The sequence below is a fragment of the Vulpes lagopus genome, chromosome 7, assembly GCF_018345385.1.
Source record: "Vulpes lagopus strain Blue_001 chromosome 7, ASM1834538v1, whole genome shotgun sequence".
In the NCBI taxonomy this organism is placed as follows: Eukaryota; Metazoa; Chordata; class Mammalia; order Carnivora; family Canidae; genus Vulpes; species Vulpes lagopus.
The window spans coordinates 25,754,572-25,773,935 of NC_054830.1; the positions used below are offsets into that span (position 1 = coordinate 25,754,572).

The following is a 19,364-nucleotide window of genomic DNA, read 5'->3' on the forward strand; positions in this document are numbered from 1 at the left end:
GTCTCAACATCATTTTGAATTCTGTTTGAATGGGTGTCTAGTTGGCCTATATGACAGGGGCCCGAGGAGTCTGAAAGATCCAGAAAAAGTGTGTTTTTCCTTAAAATAGGGCCTTCAACAGCATGTACAGGTCAGTCCCTGTGTACCATTCCAATATTTCGAGACATGGACCATATTTACTACCTTGACCTTTAGTGAATTCACCTGGAATCATGGCTATTGATTTTTCTTATACTGTTAGGACGTCCTGAATTTGGGGAAAAAAATCTTGAAGGAAGCATTTATGATGGAATTAATTTATTCAATTCATAGGAAATCCAGCTCTATATTCCTTAAAATTTAAAAGATGAGAACCTACTCAAATTTTAGATGAAAATCAATACTGTATCTCAAATTCATGTATGTGAGAATGATCTTGGTCCTTTGAAAAACATTTTGACTCTAGGTTTGAAATCCTGGAACTGTGCCTTCTTTTCTGGGGGTATGGTGGCCCCTTCTACAGATTCAAGTAGAAGCACTGGTTTGCATCCTGTTATAGACGCTACCCGTATCTGATCTAAAGCATTTTTAGTTCACTAAAGGCATGATGTCCCAGGCCCAGTGTTGGATGGAGCCAGGAGGGAGTCCCACTCAGGCACTTAACCAGGGCTTCTGGTTCCAGCCACCTTTGTGTGTATAGTTAGGAGAATGGAAGAGAAGATTGTCATTGCATATGGCTCAATAAAAGGTCTCACTGGTCAGGGAGAAGTGATTATATCACGTCTGTTTGTCACTCGTAGGTTACAGTCCTCTTTGCAGGACAGCACATCTCCAAGAGCCCATTTGAAGTGAATGTCGACAAGGCACAGGGAGATGCCAGTAAAGTCACTGCAAAAGGCCCAGGCTTGGAAGCTTCCGGGAACATCGCCAATAAACCCACGTACTTTGACATCTACACAGCAGGTATTGTGGATCAGGCTTTCTTCCAGAGCCTGAGATAATCCTCAGGAGACCCAAGGCTTGGGATGCCTGACGTTTTGTCTTTTATGTCAAACGACCACCAACGCCCTTTTTCAAGTGTGTTGGTTATATTTACAGATTTTTCAAAACTAGCTTTTCTTTAAGATCTTACACTCAAATAATCTTCAATTATTTATAATTGAAGCTTGGCTTCAATTGTAAATAATCCATTTCTGAACACATTTCTACCTTGGTTAAAAATTGTTCCAAAGAAACTAAGTTTTAAGAATCATCTACTAGACCAAATTCTACGCCAGGTCCAGGGGTCGGGGAGGAATGACAAGGCTCAATTAAAAAAAAAAAAATGTTTTTTATGATACAATTCTTGAAATATCACCTTTCTATTCCATGTAGAAAATTTTAAAAATAGAGAATGGGAGAAAAAGAAAAGTTTATGACCCTCCTCCCCCAAACAGAAAACGGTTTTAGCATCTTGGTATGGACCTTCTGAGTGCCTGTCTTCTTCCATCTGCATTTGCACCTGCACTCATCCGCAGTAAGTGTTCTGAGAAGGTGACCTGGGCTCATTGTGTGCTTGTTGTCTTCTAGGTGCTGGTGTGGGTGACATTGGTGTTGAGGTAGAGGACCCCCAGGGGAAGAACACGGTGGAATTGCTGGTGGAAGACAAAGGAAACCAGGTGTTCCGATGTGTGTACAAACCACTGCAGCCTGGACCTCACGTGGTGAAGGTCTCCTTTGCTGGGGACACCATTCCCAAGAGTCCCTTCGTTGTGCAGGTTGGGGAAGGTGAGTGCTGGGGTGGCCAACTAGATCTGCCTCTGACATTGAGGCTGATGGTGCACACCAGCCAGGAGAATAGTGGGGACCATGCTGGACCCACTCCCGTTCCCTTTCTGCCAGGGTCCCTTTGGTGGGAAGCAGCTTGCTTTGTCCTCAAGAGAGGACTACTGTCTTCCTGTGAGATGTGCAATAACCTCAGTGCTTCACTTGTATGAACTCATTTCATCCTTCCTGGAACACTCATACGGCAGAGTCATTGTACTCACTGAGGGATGCCGGATGGAGGCTGTTCACACCGTTGATGTCCGAGGCCGAGGTTAGCAACTATAGTACTGCCGTGTCCTTCACTGCTTGGCGTTTACTGGCTGCCATGCGCACTTCAGCATGAATGCAGCCAATCATCATGCTGGCCAGCATGTTCCAGGTGATGGCGTTATCCCTAGTTTGCTGGTGGAGACACCAAGGCTTAGACAACATAGTTTATCGGTGAACACAGACTAGTCATCAGTAGAAGGAGAACCCAGGTCTCTGTCCACCTGTTAACCATGCTGCTAAACCCCTCCTGCAGCCAGAGCTTGCATTTTCCTCTAATGTTAGACTCCTTTTCCTTCTGACTTGGTGGTTCTTTTTGTTTTGTTCTCCAACTCTGCTGCCTTTTCTAACCAATACTTGCTTTTCCCTGTTCTATCCTCTGCATCTGCATCTGTAGACCTGAGCTTCCTCTCCTGAATCCTGCCTCTGGGTCAGCCTGGACCCCGAAACTGTTGGCTTCCTAACTGAGAGCAGTGGGCCAAAGGCATCTCACTGGGTAAGGGTTGGTTGAATGGAACTTGTGCCAGTTCTCCTTGCTGCCCACACACAGGTCAGCTGAGCCTATGCTGTTTGTGACCTCAGGACATGACAGTAGGGGTTTCATTATTACTTGTCCCACTAGGCCCCAAACCCACTCTCCACTTATGCTGAGACATGTCTAAAACATTTCAAAATGGTGGAGAATCTGGTGGTTTCCTTCAAACTCTTTAGTTACATTTAGTGTTTATATGAACTGAGCAGTTGCCCTTTTAATGTTGGACTATTACCCATGTTCAGAATTTCCATGAGTGTTTGGTTGTTTTTTTTTTTTTTTTTTTAAGGCACATTAAAACCCTCTGAGGGAAGTCCTGTCATCCTGTTGTGACTTATTTCTGGTATGACCAACTTTTCTCCTTTTGACAAAGAAAAGAAAATAAAACCAACATATTCATAAACAAAACTCTCTTTGACATAATGCAAGAAAGAATTTCTAACAGCTTTCCTGTTCTAAAACTGTCCTCTGACTTCCTCTCGCTCATGAACTATGCTTTTCATCTCTTGTGTATCCATCCATCACTTATACTATTTAGTATGTATTTGATAGAGTTTTTCTTTTGACGTACTAATTCCTCCACTACTTAACTGATTTTATATTAAAAAGAATCTTCATTTCACTTTAACAATGGAAAACCAATGTCACTTGTGATAAAATGTGGCCATAAACATGTTCATCCATGAATCACCTAAAATTTACTCCTCGAGTGTGGGTCTCTCTCTTCCAAAGCAGTTGTTTGCCAAATAGCCAGCTGAGGACATTGCAGTGAGGAGGGACCAGAGGAGGCATTATTTTCTTTCTATGGAGTAAAGAGTTTTATCCTCTGGAGTTCACAGGATCGCACTCGGGCACACAGAGACCTGTTAAATGTGCAATGTTAGATTTGGAAAGGAAAAGCTACTTAATAAACGACATGATATTTTACCCATTGCTCTCTCATTTCTGTACTTAGAAAGGGTTGCCTGTGTTGGCAAAGAATTCCTAGGGTATGAGAATGCGTGTTTATCAACCTCCTGATGACCCTTATAGAACGGTAGTTTTGTGGACTTCTCATGTAAGAAATTACTAGAAGCTACTTGTATTTAATTTTTAGTCTTCTGACTTTAGGTTTTTAAACTGGATCCAGAAATCAAATGGAGAGGGGTGTTTATTGCTAATTGTTGCATTGATAGCCACCCACATTCTGATTACCTGGTGACAGCACTAAAATGTTTGTCTGCCTTGGCCAAGATGGGGTTGAGCTGCTTTCTTTCTGAGCTGTCCTCTGGTTTTCATGCGGAAGACGATCACATTTCGACTTTTAGAGATGGCCAATCCAGAGTTTGGAACACAGTCAGATATTTTCAAGTGCTATGTTTTCCAAGTAGACTTGAGAAAGTTCCGTCTTCTCAATTACTGGGCCCTTGAGTGTGGCAATGAGACTTAACTCTCCTTTACCACTGAGAGGATAAATGCCAGGGTTCAGCGGGTTCCAGGAGCACAGCAGATGCAGGCTGTGCTTCTCCTTCTTTCTTTGCCAAAGTAACTCCCCCACACCCACACCCACACCCCAGGCCCTCTGTGGTGTGGCTGGACAAAGTTATGTTGTATCCTTATTTGCTAGCCTGGTGTGCTCCCTGAGCAGGACCCCTGGCCTTGGGCAAGTGCTGCAAACTCTCTGTGCAGAGCAAACATTTTCTTGGCAGGTGGCTCCCAGTTACCTTGGCTTGCTTGACTCTAACGAATGAAAGGTTGAATTGATGTCAAAACTGTGTTTGCAGCCTGTAGTCCAAATGCCTGCCGGGCCAGTGGCCGGGGCCTGCAGCCCAAAGGCGTCCGCATCCGGGAGACTGCAGACTTCAAGGTTGATACCAAAGCTGCTGGAAGCGGGGAGCTCGGTGTCACCGTGAAGGGTCCTAGTAAGTGCTCCTTTGTTTCCTCATCTCAGGGGTGACTTCAGCTGGCTTTGCATCCATGGCATATGGATTTCATCCCACAGCCAGTTTTGATGGATCCCAGAGAGCTGTGTCAAAGAGTCGAGGCTGTCTGGGCTCCATGAGGAAAGAGGCCGTGATCAATTAGTTAACGTCTGCCCTGGGTGCAATGGGAACAGTGGTGGTTTGACAGCCTCCCGTATTAAGGCTTCTGGGAATAGAAGAAGCACTGATGTAATGGAGTTTGGGAAGTGCTATCCTTGGAATGACAACCTGAAGTGACTTATTTTTTATTTGAGGAAACGTAGGCTCTAGAGGAAGGGTCTTGCCCAAGGTCACACAGCTTGTAAGCATCTGAGCTGGAATTCAAGCAGTCTCGAAAGCCAGTAATTTTCCCACTACAGGTTACATTTTATAGACTATGAAATTATGCCAAGTACCTAATTACTATGATCAGTGCTTATAGAAGGAAAATAAAATTCCCTAAGATTACGTTTTCTTTGTAGATAAAAGCTGTTTGTGGAGGGGTGGGTTGTACTCTGCGACTCTTTCTTCCCTTTTTGGGAAAGGAGACCGCAGACGCAGGGATGAGCGTCTGCTCTGTCCGTGTTCTCCGCTGCCACAGAGAAGCAGCCCTGCATCTCTGGCTGCCGGGGCTTGGGGGGAATGTGTGCTTCCTCTGCCGGGATTGCTCCCACCCTCTGTATTCTCAACAGGTTGGGGCAGGAGTGTTCAGAGCTCCAGAAAGTTAATATTTGATCCCAGAGCACTGAGCTGTGGGGAGGGCTGGGTTTGAAGGGTGGCTGAGGTTCTAGACTGCCCTGACCTAGAGCCAAGCTGCTCTGGGGCTGCCATAACTGCTGGCTTGTTGCTTTAGAAGCCAAGAAGAAGTTTTTTCTGACCTTTGGATTCTCGCTTGACTAAGTGGCTTTCCCAGCCAAACCTCAGGGCTCAACATAAAACAAGTTCCTACCTGATGGCTCAGTTTAGAGTTTGTGGTACAGCATTTAAAACCTGTCTTCTTGTAGATAGTACTCAGGAGTTTTCTCCCTTTGGTTGTCCAGCTTTAAAAGAGATGTGCCAAGACAGTAACCTGAAACGCATGCCAAATACTCATAAGGGTTCAGTCCCTCCTCAGTTTTGTGAGAGGCTAAGACAGCGATCGTTAAGAAAAATTGAGGTATGACTGGATTTGTTTTTACACAGACCCAGGAGGTCAAGGACCCCTCCATCCCCAATAGCTCAGAGAGCCTTCTAAAGCTGGTTTGCTGGAAAGTCTTCATTTCCCCACACTTTGAGGCAGAGATGTGTCTATTTTTAGGCTTGGATGAATCTCAGTTTTTGAGGGTGTCACACTCTGAGGCAGCCCACTTTGTTTCCCTATGTGGCTTATGTCTTGTGGATATTGCTCTTTCTGTTCTTGTCCTTTGGATTCTTGTTCTCAGCTTGGGATTGCTTTGGAAGGATGGTGTGCTTTCTTCCCACAGAGGGTCTGGAGGAGCTGGTGAAACAGAAAGGCTTTCTGGATGGAGTCTATGCATTTGAGTATTACCCCAGCACCCCAGGGAAATACAGCATCGCTATCACGTGGGGGGGACACCACATTCCAAAGAGGTGAGTCTCCAGCAAGAGTTGCGTCTTCTCTGGAGGCGTGTTCAGCCTGGGGCAGGCTCAAGGTGGTTGCTTCCTGGGCTGTAGGAGGGAAAGAGATCTACTTTGTTGAAAACTTTTTTTTTTTTTTTCCAGAGCAGCACAGACATTTGGCTTGTTCTCAAAAACAGCAGAAAGTCACTGTGGTTTCAGTTGCCTTGCTTTAAATCAAATGCTGGCGGTTTGGGGCTGACGGGAGGCAGGGAAGCCAGAAGGAGCAGTAATAGAGAGCAAATGGGCTGTGTATCTATACACCCTTATGTAAACTAGGATTCTCTTTCTTTCAATGTGTGCCTCTGTTCAGGAATGCCATGGGGGTAAAATCTGCCATGGTTTACATTAAAATTCTCTACGTGAGCGCAGTCAGGAGCCAAGGGACGCAGTCTATAGCTTTGCCTTGTGGGGATCACAGTTACCCTTCCCTGTTCACATGTTTTCCAGCTCTCCTGGGGGCAACTTTAAATTCCGAATAAATTGCATTTACCTTGAGAAATATCTGGGCATTATAGGGTTCTGAGAATCTAAGCAAACTTTTTTTTTTCTTAAATATACTTATTTAAACAATCTGCACACCCAGCATGGGCCTCAAACTCACAGCCCCCAAGATCAAGAGCCACATGCTTTACCGACTGAGCCAGCCAGGTGACCCCTCTAAGCAAATTTTTAAAAATTCTTCTATACTAAAGTTAAAGCGCATTCGTTCATATATGAAATAAAGCCTATTCAACCTAGTTTTCTTCTTATAATATATTTTTTAAAGATTTTATTTATTTATTTTAGAGAGAGCAAGAGCACAAGTGGGAAGGGCAGAGGGGAATGGAGAGAGAGTTTCAAGCAAACTCGACACTGAATGTAAAGCCTGATGTGAGGCTCTGTCCTGGGACCCTGAGATCATAACCTGAAATGAAACCAAGAGTTAGATGCTCAACTGACTGTACCACCCAGGTGCCCCTTGTTCATATAGTATAAGCAGGATATAGGAAAGAATGCTCTCTCTTACCTTCCAGAGCTCACAGTCTGGTGAGCCCTACACTCAAAAGGTGAATGATCAAAAGGATGAGTTAGTGTGTTTTGTGTGCCAGTGGTTACCTGAGTGTCCTGTGGCAGCCATAGTACATTATATTGTTGACATAACAATGGCTGTGGGGCCACCTGTGTTGAGGAAGGGCTTGGCTGAACATTGGGACTCCAGGTAGAAGGAGTGGAAAAATATGTGTAAACAGCTTATGGCTATAATTAGTCCCTTCTTTGCTTTTCTTTAATGCTTTTTGTTCTTTTTCTCCTAGCCCCTTTGAGGTTCAAGTTGGCCCTGAAGCAGGCATGCAGAAAGTTCGTGCATGGGGCCCTGGCCTTCATGGCGGGATTGTCGGGCGGTCAGCAGACTTCGTGGTAGAGTCCATTGGCTCTGAAGTGGGGTCTCTGGGTAGGTGGAAACAGCTGGCCAACAGCTCCTGGAGGGCTGAGATTATACAAGGCTTGGTCCCAGGGTCAGATGGAGAATTGGGGCTTCCTCCAGACCTCACTACCCTTAGCCTCCTGGCCTCCTGACCACCCAAATCCAACTCTTAATACTGCTATGGAATTGCAATTTTCATTTTCCTCATGCCTTTCAAGGTCCTCTTCATTCATTCATCTGCTAAACCTCAAGGGCAGAGGTTTCCTATGGGTGTTGTGATTGAAACAGTGCTGAGAACATACAAGACACTCAGCAAATATTGTTGACTGATTATTTATTTAAATATTTTACTTATTTATTCATGAGAGACATACAGAGAGAGGCAGAGACACAGATGGAGGGAGAAGCACTGGGAGCCTGATACAGGACTCGATCCTAGGACTCCAGGATCACGACCTGAGCCAAAGGCAGACACTCAACCATGGAGGCACCCAGGTGCCCCTAATTCTTAGTTTAGATGGATGAATGAATTTTGTTGAAACTAGAAGTTTGAAGAATAAATATTCTTTGGAGCCTAACAAGATGTTTTAGGAGCCTAACAGGATATTTTAAGTACACATCTGATGTATATAGGATTCATTTAGAACAATGGTCAGCAAGCCTGCTGTAGAAAAGACAAGAGAGCAAATATTTTAGTATTGTGGGCCATATTTGCCCTGCTGCAACTGTTGTGAGTCTGCCATTGTAGTATGAAAGCAGCCATAGAAAGGACAGAAGTAAAGGAGTGTTGCTGTGTCCCAGCAAAGTCTTATGTACAAAAACAGGTAGCAGATCAGTTTGGCCCACTGGCCATAGTTTGGTGACTACTTGTTTTAGGTAGTAAAAATAAGCAAACTGGGAAAAAGAAGAAATCACCTTTAGTGTTTAGAATCAATGTTTTGGTATGATATTAAACCTTTGGCATATCCTTCTAGACTTTTAAAAAAAAATACATTCATCTACCACAAAAAATATCTAGGGGGAATCTATTTTTCTGCCTCAGATAAATAGAGGCTATGTCTTGATTTTCCATGGTTTCTTTGGAATTCCATTGTATGGATGTCTAATGTTAGGCTCTCTAGTTATTTCCACAGTTTTCCTGTAGAAACAGTGCTGAATGTACTTTGTATCTGTTTACTAATATCCTTGATTATTTCCTTCAGACAAAAGCCCAGAAGTGGATTTGATGGGGCAAAGGGTGGGCATCGGTTTAAGATTTTGCTTGACCTTCCTTGTTAGATGAAGTTTAAAAAAACAAAACCAAAAAACATAGTATAAGATCCAACCCTTCCATGTCTAGTGGAGACTCAAGAGGCTTGGTTTTGTGGGAAGGGGACACAAACAGATTTCAAGCTTCTGGCTGATACTTGGCTTTGAGGGTTTGAGCTGCTGGTAACACAAGATAGGTTCTTTCCACCATGCAAATAGGGGTCCCTCTCACCCTGTCCCCCAGGGTTTGCCATTGAAGGCCCTTCCCAGGCAAAGATTGAATATGATGACCAGAATGATGGGTCATGTGATGTCAAGTACTGGCCCAAGGAGCCTGGCGAATATGCTGTTCACATCATGTGTGATGACGAAGACATCAAGGAGAGCCCATACATGGCCTTCATCCACCCAGCTGCGGGAGACTACAACCCAGATCTGGTGAGTCTGTTTGTCATATTTCTGTGCTCTCTTGCTGGCCCCTGGCCCTCCATGGTACCCAGAGAGTGACCTTAAACAGCGTGTTGAGGGAGAGCAGCGGAGAGCCATGTGGAGTTTGGTCTGAGTTAGAACCCTGGTAGTACCACGTAGAGCTTCTCTAATGCTGGGCAAGTCACATACCTCTCTGACTCTTGATTCTTTCTCCATAAAAGGGGAATGATAGGGTCTGCTTCCTAGTGTATCTGGGATGATTTGGGGAGCTAACGTGCACAAAGACAGCCCTTAGCTCAAGTGCCTGCCCATGCAGGGGGCTGCAGAAGCTGCTCTTCATAAATGAAAGATATTTTTTTTCTCCCTAGCTCCCTTCTCTTAAATTGGAGCAGTGTTTCTAAGAGCTTCTGTCACACTCTTAGGAGGCTTATAAGCATCGAGTCTGGGGCAGCCTGCCTGCTAGGAGGAAGCCTCCACAACCCCACGTGGGCTGCTGTGGCCCACCTGGGCAGCTGTTTATATAGGCTGATGTCATTCTGGACTGGTTGGTTTCCCTCTTTGGCCAACTGCTTGTCCTTTGCTCTCTGGAAGCTGCTAACTTTTGGAATGTGTGTGGTAAAGGTTCTGAGCCCCCTTAAAGTGGGAATATTGAAAGGACATGGCTGGAGGTCTCTGTCCTGGTTATTGGAAGTTATCTATATCAACTCAGAATAAGGCAAGGAGCCCCAGGTTGGGTTGGGGCTTGGTTTTTGAGAGTTTCCTTCCTCGTGGGAGGTTAATGATCCTGTTTTTATTTTTGAGTTACAACCTACTTGAGCATGATGTTAGGTACTGTGAAGTGAGACCCCAAAACAAGTGGTTTTGTTCTCATCTCATTCTCTGGTTACTGGTCGTTATGTTGGGGTTTCATTGGGGCTTTGCACAGAAAGAATCATTATTGGCCCTTTGCCCCAGGTTCAAGCATATGGGCCAGGTTTGGAGAAATCTGGGTGCATTGTCAACAACCTGGCTGAGTTCACTGTGGATCCTAAGGATGCTGGAAAAGCTCCCTTGAAGATATTTGCTCAGGTAAGTTTCCAGGGGCCACCTGTGCAGCTAATGATCAGGGGACACATTTCTGTCACTGCAATGACCAGTTGCTCAGTTCATCTGACCCTCAGTTCATTCATCCACATATTGAGAATAATAAGAATATTTATCTCATGGGGTTATGTGAGGATTAAATGGGATTCTAATATATAAAGCAGGGTGCTTTTCTAATCTTTATGATTTATATTTTTTGGAAACAAGGGTTGATTTCAGATTTCCCTGTCCACATCCTTCAGTGTGGCCAAAGCTACCTAGGTAGCTTGGCAGGAGGTTTGTAAATAAGAATCTATTAAAGATGTTTATCTAATTTAATTGAATTTGGCCCAATGATTTAAGTGCAGGAGTTAAAATTAAGAAGTACTTTTTTAAAGATTTTTTTATTTATTTATTTTAAAGAGAGAGTGTGTGTGTATGTGTGCATGCACGAGCACACGCCTGAGTGAGGGGAGGGGCAGAGGAAGGACAGCATCTCAAGCAGACTCCTGCTGAGCATGGAGCCTGATGCAGGGCGTGGTCTCTAGACCCTGAGATCATGGCCTGAGCTGAAATCAAGAGTTGGACACTTAACTGACTGAACTACCCAGGTGCTCCCAAATTAAGAAGTACTGAGTGGCCATGGCTTTCTTTTGGGGTTGTATGTCTCTTATTAAAAACAAGTAAATACAGGCAGTATTTTATCACCTATAATGATGGCATGCATTGGGAGAGTGGGGAATAGCATAGTTCTTCTGTGAAGTTTTATTGGATGAGTGGTGACTTGATTGTATTGGGAAGCTGTGGTGGCCCTGTTTGATGAAGAATGTGTGAGGGCCAGTTTCTTTTCTTAGCCCCTGTTCTTTTGTAGGATGGGGAAGGCCAGCCCATTGACATCCAGATGAAGAGCCGGATGGATGGGACATATGCCTGCTCGTACACCCCGGTTAAGGCCATCAAGCACACCATTGCTGTGGTCTGGGGAGGTGTGAACATCCCACACAGCCCCTACAGGGTAGGTTGTGAAGCATGATCCTGCTGTTATATGAAGAAACTAAGTCTTGTGGCAAGCCTCTGCTCCATGCCTGATGGCCAAGGCAGATCCATTCATCCCTGGTCAGCTATGACAGATGGACTGGTTTGAAAGACAGAGTGCTCTAGATTGCCCCCCAAATCTATTATTTCTAACAATATTAACTAACAATTTTTCACTGGGTCCAGGTGGTGGAAAAGTTGGTTATAACTTTCTCCTATGTTCTCTTCAGGTCAATATCGGTCAGGGTAGCCATCCCCAGAAGGTCAAGGTATTTGGGCCAGGCGTGGAGCGAAGTGGACTGAAGGCAAATGAGCCTACTCATTTCACAGTGGACTGTACTGAGGCTGGGGAAGGTAAGATGGGGCTTCCCCCAGCGCGGTGACTGTTGCTCCTTGAGGAGGAACATTCTCTTCCTAACGTTTGAAGGGCAGTGAACTTTGAGCCAGAAAATAGTGCACCTGAATAGGTCATTGTTCATCTAATGAGCGTCTGTGTCAATTCCTTGGTGATCTTTGCTAATCCTTCATCCCTTCTCCAAAGCCCTGACTTAGCACCATCCCTTTGTCAGGTTTGTTACTGGAAACTTCCCAATTGCTTTTTTGGGGTGTTAGCTGAGCTGAGCTGGAAGTGATTGCATGGGACGTGCTGTTTCTTGTACACTGGTGCGCTCATAAGCTGGTCTGTTCCAGGTGATGTCAGCGTTGGCATTAAATGTGATGCTCGGGTGTTAAGTGAGGATGAGGAAGACGTGGACTTTGACATTATTCACAACGCCAACGACACGTTTACGGTCAAATACGTGCCTCCTGCCGCCGGGCGATACACTATCAAAGTTCTCTTTGCATCTCAGGTGTGTTTTTGGGCCTGGGTTCTTTCTGGCCACCTGTGTGCATATTTCCTTTTTATTTTTGTTTTTGTTTTTAGCAGTAGGGCAGTGTCTTGAGAATTCTGCTCAGCGGTTTTCCTTTCTGGTTTCCGAAAACCATGAAGGAAAAACAAAACAAAACAAAACACTCAGAACTAAAATTTTACCACTTTCTAGCAAAAGTGAGGCAGAGTGTATTAAATGGTTATAGCAGGGCTCTGGAAGGAGACTGTTTTGTTAGAGACACTCATCAAGTTTCTGATTGAAACACAATGAGCTTCTAGATGTGTTCTACTTTGACCGCTTTGAAGCAATGGCTTTGGCCTTGACCCTTAAACTTTTATAGTAACAGGCACTTTGACCTTTCAAATTAAGTTCATATTTATGTGTGATAGGTGAGGATAAGTCGAGTGGTACTTACAATAGGGAACAGTGGGATCCTGGTGATTCAAATTAATCTCACATAAGGATAGGAGTCTCAGGAGAAAGTTCTGTGCCTGACAGTGTTGGTCTTGAATTGATTTTATCCAGTTAACCTGTTTTGCCTTTATTCCAATAATCTGCAACTTTCTTTATGAAGAATTATAATCATTCTATTTCTGATCAGCTCTGAGCTGTACCTGAGGACATATCCTTCCCCTTGCGCCCCCCCCCCCCCCAACCCTACATGTTATTGTCATCTTGGGTTTTATTCTTGGTAGGATTTTTTGCATCCTAAGTACTCAACCTTTGGTGTTAAAGGCTCAGAATTTTCAGATGCATTTGTAGGAGACTTTCCTTTAGCTGTGCAGTGAGCAGGTCAAAGCCTGCGATGTTAGAAGTCCAGGCATTTGTTAGTGACCCCCAATGACCTCTACCTGAGGCTAAAGTACAAAGGCTTGACGTGGGGTGACAGAAGTTTGCCTGCCACCTGCCAGAGTCACAGAGATCTCCCCCTTCGTGTCGGGCAGAAGGCTAAGCTCTGGCAGATGCTTCAGGGGCTTTCCTACTGAGACAGTGTCTTCCCTACAGGAAATCCCTGCCAGCCCTTTCAGAGTGAAAGTTGACCCTTCCCATGATGCCAGCAAAGTGAAGGCGGAAGGCCCTGGGCTCAGCAAAGCAGGTAGGATGGCATGCTGGTGAGGCTGTCCTGGGGGACTACTGCAGGCCAGTGGCCATGGACATGTTTGGTCCAGGGACCTTGAGAGACTAGTCTCTGTCCAAGGCAGGTGGTCTGTGGGGGCCCCGTTCAGCAGGGAGCTGTTGGCAGTGGCTAAGCACCAGCCCCTGTCACCGACTGCCTTGGTAGAGCTGGTGCTGATGAACCCGTCTGACTGGTTGTAAAAGTGAAACCGCTCCAGCTAGGCCTGTCTCCTCACTTCACGGTATATCCTTCCAGGTGTGGAAAATGGGAAACCGACCCACTTCACGGTCTATACCAAAGGAGCCGGAAAAGCCCCACTGAACGTGCAGTTCAGCAGCCCCGTTCCTGGAGACGCCGTGAGGGATTTGGACATTATCGACAATTATGACTACTCCCACACCGTTAAGTACACACCCACCCAGCAGGTAGGGTCCTTCCCATTCCCCTGTCCTCTGCCTGCCCGTCACCCAGGCCCCTTCCCCCTCAGTGCCGTGCTGGGCCCTTTGGACATCATGGCTGTGATCTGCGCTCTGTTGAAGTGCTCCTCTGCGGGCGGCGGCTCTCCATGCCTGTCCTCCTGAGCCTCCCAGGAGGTGGTTGGTCCTGTGAGGAGAGCCTGAAGGTTTCCCTAAGAATAAGCAGGAAGCTAGCCCCTCTCTCCGTGTCCCCATCTCCTACCTCCATTTTGGGTTTTAGCAGGAACAGTGAGCTCTTGAAATTCGGGGCCTGGTATCTACCTCTTATTCCACACACGAGCCCTTCCTTGCCATCTGGCCTTTGTTTAGTCTTTGCTGAATTCCTCATGGGGAGGAGCGGCAATACCAACACCTTTATGTTCCCCTGCTGGCCCTTTTACAAGGCGGTGTTGTGGGTCTCCCTCAAAGAGCCAGTCAGCCTTTAGTCCCCCTGAAATACTATCTAGGGCCCCAGAATATCCCCTTGTACAAAATTCAGGAACACAGACAGGATCCTATGATCCAGGCCACTTTGCTTTGATTGTTTTAGGCAAGAAGCACCTAAAAAACTGCTCCTATGTATGAATTCATGTTAATTTGTTCAAAATTGGGTTTAGCTTCATGGCCACACCTTTGGGGTCTGAGAAACAGATAACCCAGAAGAAAAGCCTGGGTTTTACTATTTTTCTGTGTAGTGTTCTACACAGCCATTGCACACCTCTCGGGTTTCTTCTTTCCTGAGGAAAACAGTCTCCCTTGTGTGAGGTACCCTCTGTGGGAGGACAGGGGTGATGTGTTCTGTAGAAACAACACCCGAGAAGCATTGCTCTCTCCTGGCAGTCAGTGAGAAGCTGCCCAGAGTCTAGTGGGAAGGAATGAGAAGTACGGTGAGGATGAGGGGGTGGTGTAGGTGTCCCCTCGTTAGGGGCTACATATCCTCGGAAATGGAATCTTTACTGTGAGAACATCTGTGGCAGTGGGAGGGGTTCTCCAGGGTGAATTCTTGTGTACTGTAGTACAGATGTGGCCTCTTACATCCAGATGTGCTTCTTCCTATGGTTTTGTTCTTTGTTTTTACCTTCATGAGGGGTTCATTGCTAGCAGTGGTAATAATACTTTTGTAGGTAAAATACTCTTCCCATCCAGGCTGCTCAATGCTGAATGGGTAATTCTTTTCCTCCTCATGGTGAGGGCCAGAGGGAGACTCACCACTGGGAGCATGAGCCTGACATCATCCTTGTTACCTGTTCTCTACATTCCTTAGGAGAAGGTACCAGAAAGCACAGCCATGCACACTGGTCAAGGTCATAAGGTCTTATTAGACTCTACTAAAAACATTTTGAGACTCTTGCTTTATCCTTTATCTATCAGCTTTTTGGGGTTTTGGCTGAGCCATTAGAAAGGAAGTTGCACACATTAAGACAGAGTCAGGTTTTAGCCTGTACTCCCAGAAAGGGCTTCAGAACTTCTTACCCTGGATGCACCAGCTGCCAGTTGGGGCAGAGGTGGAGGCTAAAGTGGGAGGCTTCTTAGTTCAAAGTCATCCCAAGGTCAAGTTCATCCATTTCTTTGATAATAGCAGGTTTGTTGGCGGGCTTGATGGCCACTTGGGGCTTTGTTCAGATGCTGCCTGTCATATGTCCAAGGAGCCCGGCAGAGTCTCGGTGTTAGTCACTGCCTCCAGTGTGGATGGCTCACGTGATGCCTTTCTGATCCTTGTTTGGAGTTTAGAGCAAAGTTTATGGTTTCATTTTTGGGGCAACTTGCAGTTCTGTATATTTCTCTATGGCAAATAAAACAAATTGAATTTCTTCTCTTTGATTGTGAGTTCCCTGACGATGGGACATCATGTCCTGTATATATGTCATAAATATTTTTCCATCCCCAGTGTTGAGAACAGGGTTCTTTGCTTGAATTGACAGCTTAAAGGGGGAAATACACAAAGTTGAGCCTCTACTCTCAAGCAGAGACCACTCAGGAACTTTGTAGGGAGAGTGGGGCCAACACACCTTTGATCTGTCTTTTCTGAAGAGCAGCATACAGCTCAGGATTGGTTGAACTAGCTTGCCTTCTGAGCTGTGCCCTTGGATGTGGTTAAGAGGTCAGCCCAGAAGGCTGTGCCCAACATGGCTGATGCCCACAGGTGCACCTTCTCATGGTTATTCCCTTTGGGGAATAACAGGCTGGAACTTTCCAGAAATGTAGTTGTTTAGTGTGTGTGTGTGTGTGTGTGGAGAGGCAGCGGTGGGTCTTGGCCCAGGTGAGCGTGTCGCCCTCAGAATACAGGCTGTGCTGCGTGAGGCTCTGGAGCCCTGCCTAATTGCTGACTCTTCACTCCCTGGCACCTGCGGGCTGCTGCTGTCCCCTGCAGGGTCTCTGAGTGACAGCTTGCAGATGCCCACCTTCCTGTAGTGGGCCAGTCGAAGTCTTATTGGAAGACAGTGGTCAGAGTTCTTTTTGCCTTGGTGGCAGTAGAGTGTCACTTGTTGGGTTGGGGCTTCAGGATCCTCCCAGAGGTTGGACAACAGCTTGATTTTTATGGAAGGAAGATCACACAATGCCATATTCTCCCAAGGATTTTGCCTTCTATGCTTTGGTCGTCTGTGCCCTCAGGGGACTTCCAGTTTCTCAAGCCCATGTTCCCTCATGTAGAGTGAGCGCTTTGAGAAGCTGGTGGCAACAGCTCCATGGCCCACCAGGTCAGAAGCCACTGGAAGTTGAAACCCCCACATACTTTCTGGGAGTTCCTTGAGGAGACCCTGTAGCTTCACTGAGCCTCCCTGCCTGTCCTGGAGGTCTCTGAAGAAGGGTCTTGATCCAGTCCTTACCTGAGCTCTAGGGTCAGAGTCTTACATTCGTGTGCTGCTCAGGGTAGGATTAAGGTCTCAGAGGCACAGAGGGGAAAGAATAAAACTGTTCTGCCGTCAGCAAGGTCTTTGTGAAACGCACCAGTGGTCATTGCTCAGACATTCCTCATGTCACCACCCTCCAGGGGAAAAGCACAGTCCGTTCCTTAGCTGAGCTTCAGAGGAGACCTTAAAATGCTACAAGCCATTGCTGGTGTAAGTCTCCTAAGATTTCTTCCTCCCCCCTGTTAGGTTATTTGAGGTAGAGTTAATTTCCTATCTGAGGTTTTTTTTTTTTTTTTATGACTGGTAATGAGAACACATGTTCTTTTATGAGATGGGTAGGCTTAGCTGAAGGGATTTTTCCCTCTCCTGTGGCACTCCAGAGATGCAATCAGAAGACTGAGAGGGGCTGGTGGAGAAGCTTTTTCCATGATAGCTGTGAGGCCTATCCCTCAAGGAGTTAGGGGCTTGTGGGCAAATTGAACCTTGGGAAGAGCTAGCATGATAGGAGTGCCATGGTGGCTGAAGTCACAAGTCACCCCCTGACGTCCTTATTACAAAGAGAAGACCTTTCCTGTCCCGGGCTGGCTCTCAACTCTGTTGGATCTGACCCATGTACCTTCTATCATGAAATATTACACCCTTGAGGCAGGGGGCCAGTTGGTTTGTGCTCATTGCCAATAAATCCTGGAGAATCAATCCTCCCTCCTTCATTGATGCAACCAAATTTTTTCTTGGCTTTCTCCCCCTTTTTTATTATTGAAAGCAATGTGAGAAAATATATAAGAGCCAAAAGCTACACCCTTTTAACACTTGATTACTGACAGCTTTCAGCAGAGCCTGAATTCTGGTGAGCCCCCCAGATTCTTGACGGGGGGGCATAGTCTCTCCCTCTACATCCCCTTACATTATGCCTGGGGTGTTTGAGGTGAGGAGATCCTAATCTACTGAGACAGGCCTGGGCTTTCATGGAGCCTTGGTTTGGCAGGGGGTAGGGAGGCCAGCAGTGAGTGGGCCAGGACTGGCTGGAGGAGAGCAGCCCTGGCACATACGGTCATACTGCACTCCTGTGCCCCCCAGGTAGCTAACAAGGGACCTGCCAAGCCCGTGCATGTGATTCCCTTCACACTTGCAACTTTTCTTTCCTTGACATAGATATGGGAGTTTAGAGACTGCTGTAGTGTGCAAATCCCTTTCAGTCTAGTGGCCTGAAATTGATTTCCAAGACGTAGAGCTGGTTTTGTTTAGTTAGAGGCTCCCATACCCAGCAGCTCTACCCATGGCTGGGGTCAGCTGTGGCTGCGTAGGAGGTAGTGGGGCAGAGCAGCTGGGACACCGATCTGGGTGCCATGGGTATGAACTCTCAGACTTACCAGGCATGTGATGTGGGGCAAGTGACTACTTCCCTTAGCTATAGTTTCCTTTACTGGAAAAATGGGGACATCAATGGGAACCACCGTTTGGAGATTGAGTCCAGACAATGCTTAAAAGCACTGAGTATGTGTGCTTGTTGTTATTCATTGCTCTGATTTTATCTGACTTCTCAGTAGTTTTTGCCATGGGGCCAGAAGCTTAGAGAAATATGTTTGTGGTGTTCTAAATCCATGGAGGCAAGTGCCCTGTGTCTCTGGAGGAATGAAAGATCTGGAAGGCAGGTTTAAAGAACACATTAGATGTTGGTGCCCAAAGGTGCACTCTGTTTTCTCTCGTTCCAGGGCAGCATGCAGGTTCTGGTTACGTATGGTGGCGACCCCATCCCTAAAAGCCCTTTCACCGTGGGCGTGGCTGCTCCGCTGGATCTGAGCAAGATAAAAATTAATGGGCTGGAAAACAGTAAGTGTGTGGATGGAGGGGAGACAGGTCACCGAAGACCACCAACCAGGGCTGCCAGTTAGATTCCCTTCAAAAGACAGTTTGCAGAGAAGCAAATCGTGCCTTAAGAGACTTTGCAGTGGGACAGATGTGGGTGAGAACTGGGGCCATGCACTGGGGTAGCTCTGTGACCCTACCTGTGCTTAACCTCACCAAGCCTTGGTCTCCTCATTTTTACTGTGGAGGAGGGGTGGTCAAGAACACTTAACATTCACAGGAATATTTTGAAAGTTAAATGAGCTCATAATTCAGGGGCTGGCACATAGCCCTTGGTAACTGCCGGCATCATGGTGGGACGTTTTTATTACAAAGAGAAGTTGGGACACATTGCCTTCTGGTGACTTTCGACTGTGTTTAGCTGTCCTTGGCCATGGAATTCATATTCGGGTGGACACTCAAGCATAAAAGCCAACTCTCTGGCAACTCAAAAACCACAACCCCCACCCCACCCCAATATACCTTTGGCTCGGTAGGTATCTTATTAGTATTAGTTCATTTCATTATTTTAAAATGTTTTAATTTGTTTTTTTAGGGAAAATTCCAAACACACAAAAGGAAAGACAGTCGTGTAATATGAACACTGAAGTATTTACCACTTGGCTTCAAAAGTTCACCACATGATCATAAAATTCTTTTTTTATGCAAGTAATGCATAAATCCATTTTTCACCCCAAAAAAGTCACAGTTGAGAGTAAACTCCACTCTAACCATCACCTCTTACTCTTCCTAGGGTTAACCAAAGTGAGCCGTTCAGTTTCTGTTCTTCCAGACCTTCTCTCTACGTACATCTATACATGCATATATGCCAGCAGAAAACATTTGACAATGTTCATTTTGCATTAAAGTTATCCTGCTCTATGCATATGTCTTCAGCCTGCC

At 45.9% G+C, this 19,364-nt stretch overlaps 1 protein-coding gene across 4 annotated transcripts in view; it reads left to right on the forward strand.

Moving 5' to 3' along the window:
- FLNB (filamin B) overlaps nt 1-19,364 on the forward strand; it is a 138,578-nt gene that overhangs the window by 73,945 nt on the left and 45,269 nt on the right. For all 4 annotated transcript variants that reach the window (XM_041760654.1, XM_041760655.1, XM_041760657.1 and 1 more), the window contains exons 7-19: nt 780-942; nt 1,549-1,746; nt 4,348-4,485; nt 5,988-6,114; nt 7,437-7,573; nt 9,039-9,232; nt 10,178-10,291; nt 11,157-11,300; nt 11,551-11,674; nt 12,011-12,171; nt 13,198-13,288; nt 13,565-13,734; nt 18,329-18,446. In XM_041760654.1, the coding sequence (XP_041616588.1) occupies nt 780-942; nt 1,549-1,746; nt 4,348-4,485; nt 5,988-6,114; nt 7,437-7,573; nt 9,039-9,232; nt 10,178-10,291; nt 11,157-11,300; nt 11,551-11,674; nt 12,011-12,171; nt 13,198-13,288; nt 13,565-13,734; nt 18,329-18,446 (1,879 nt within the window). The remainder of the gene's footprint in view (nt 1-779; nt 943-1,548; nt 1,747-4,347; nt 4,486-5,987; nt 6,115-7,436; nt 7,574-9,038; nt 9,233-10,177; nt 10,292-11,156; nt 11,301-11,550; nt 11,675-12,010; nt 12,172-13,197; nt 13,289-13,564; nt 13,735-18,328; nt 18,447-19,364) is intronic.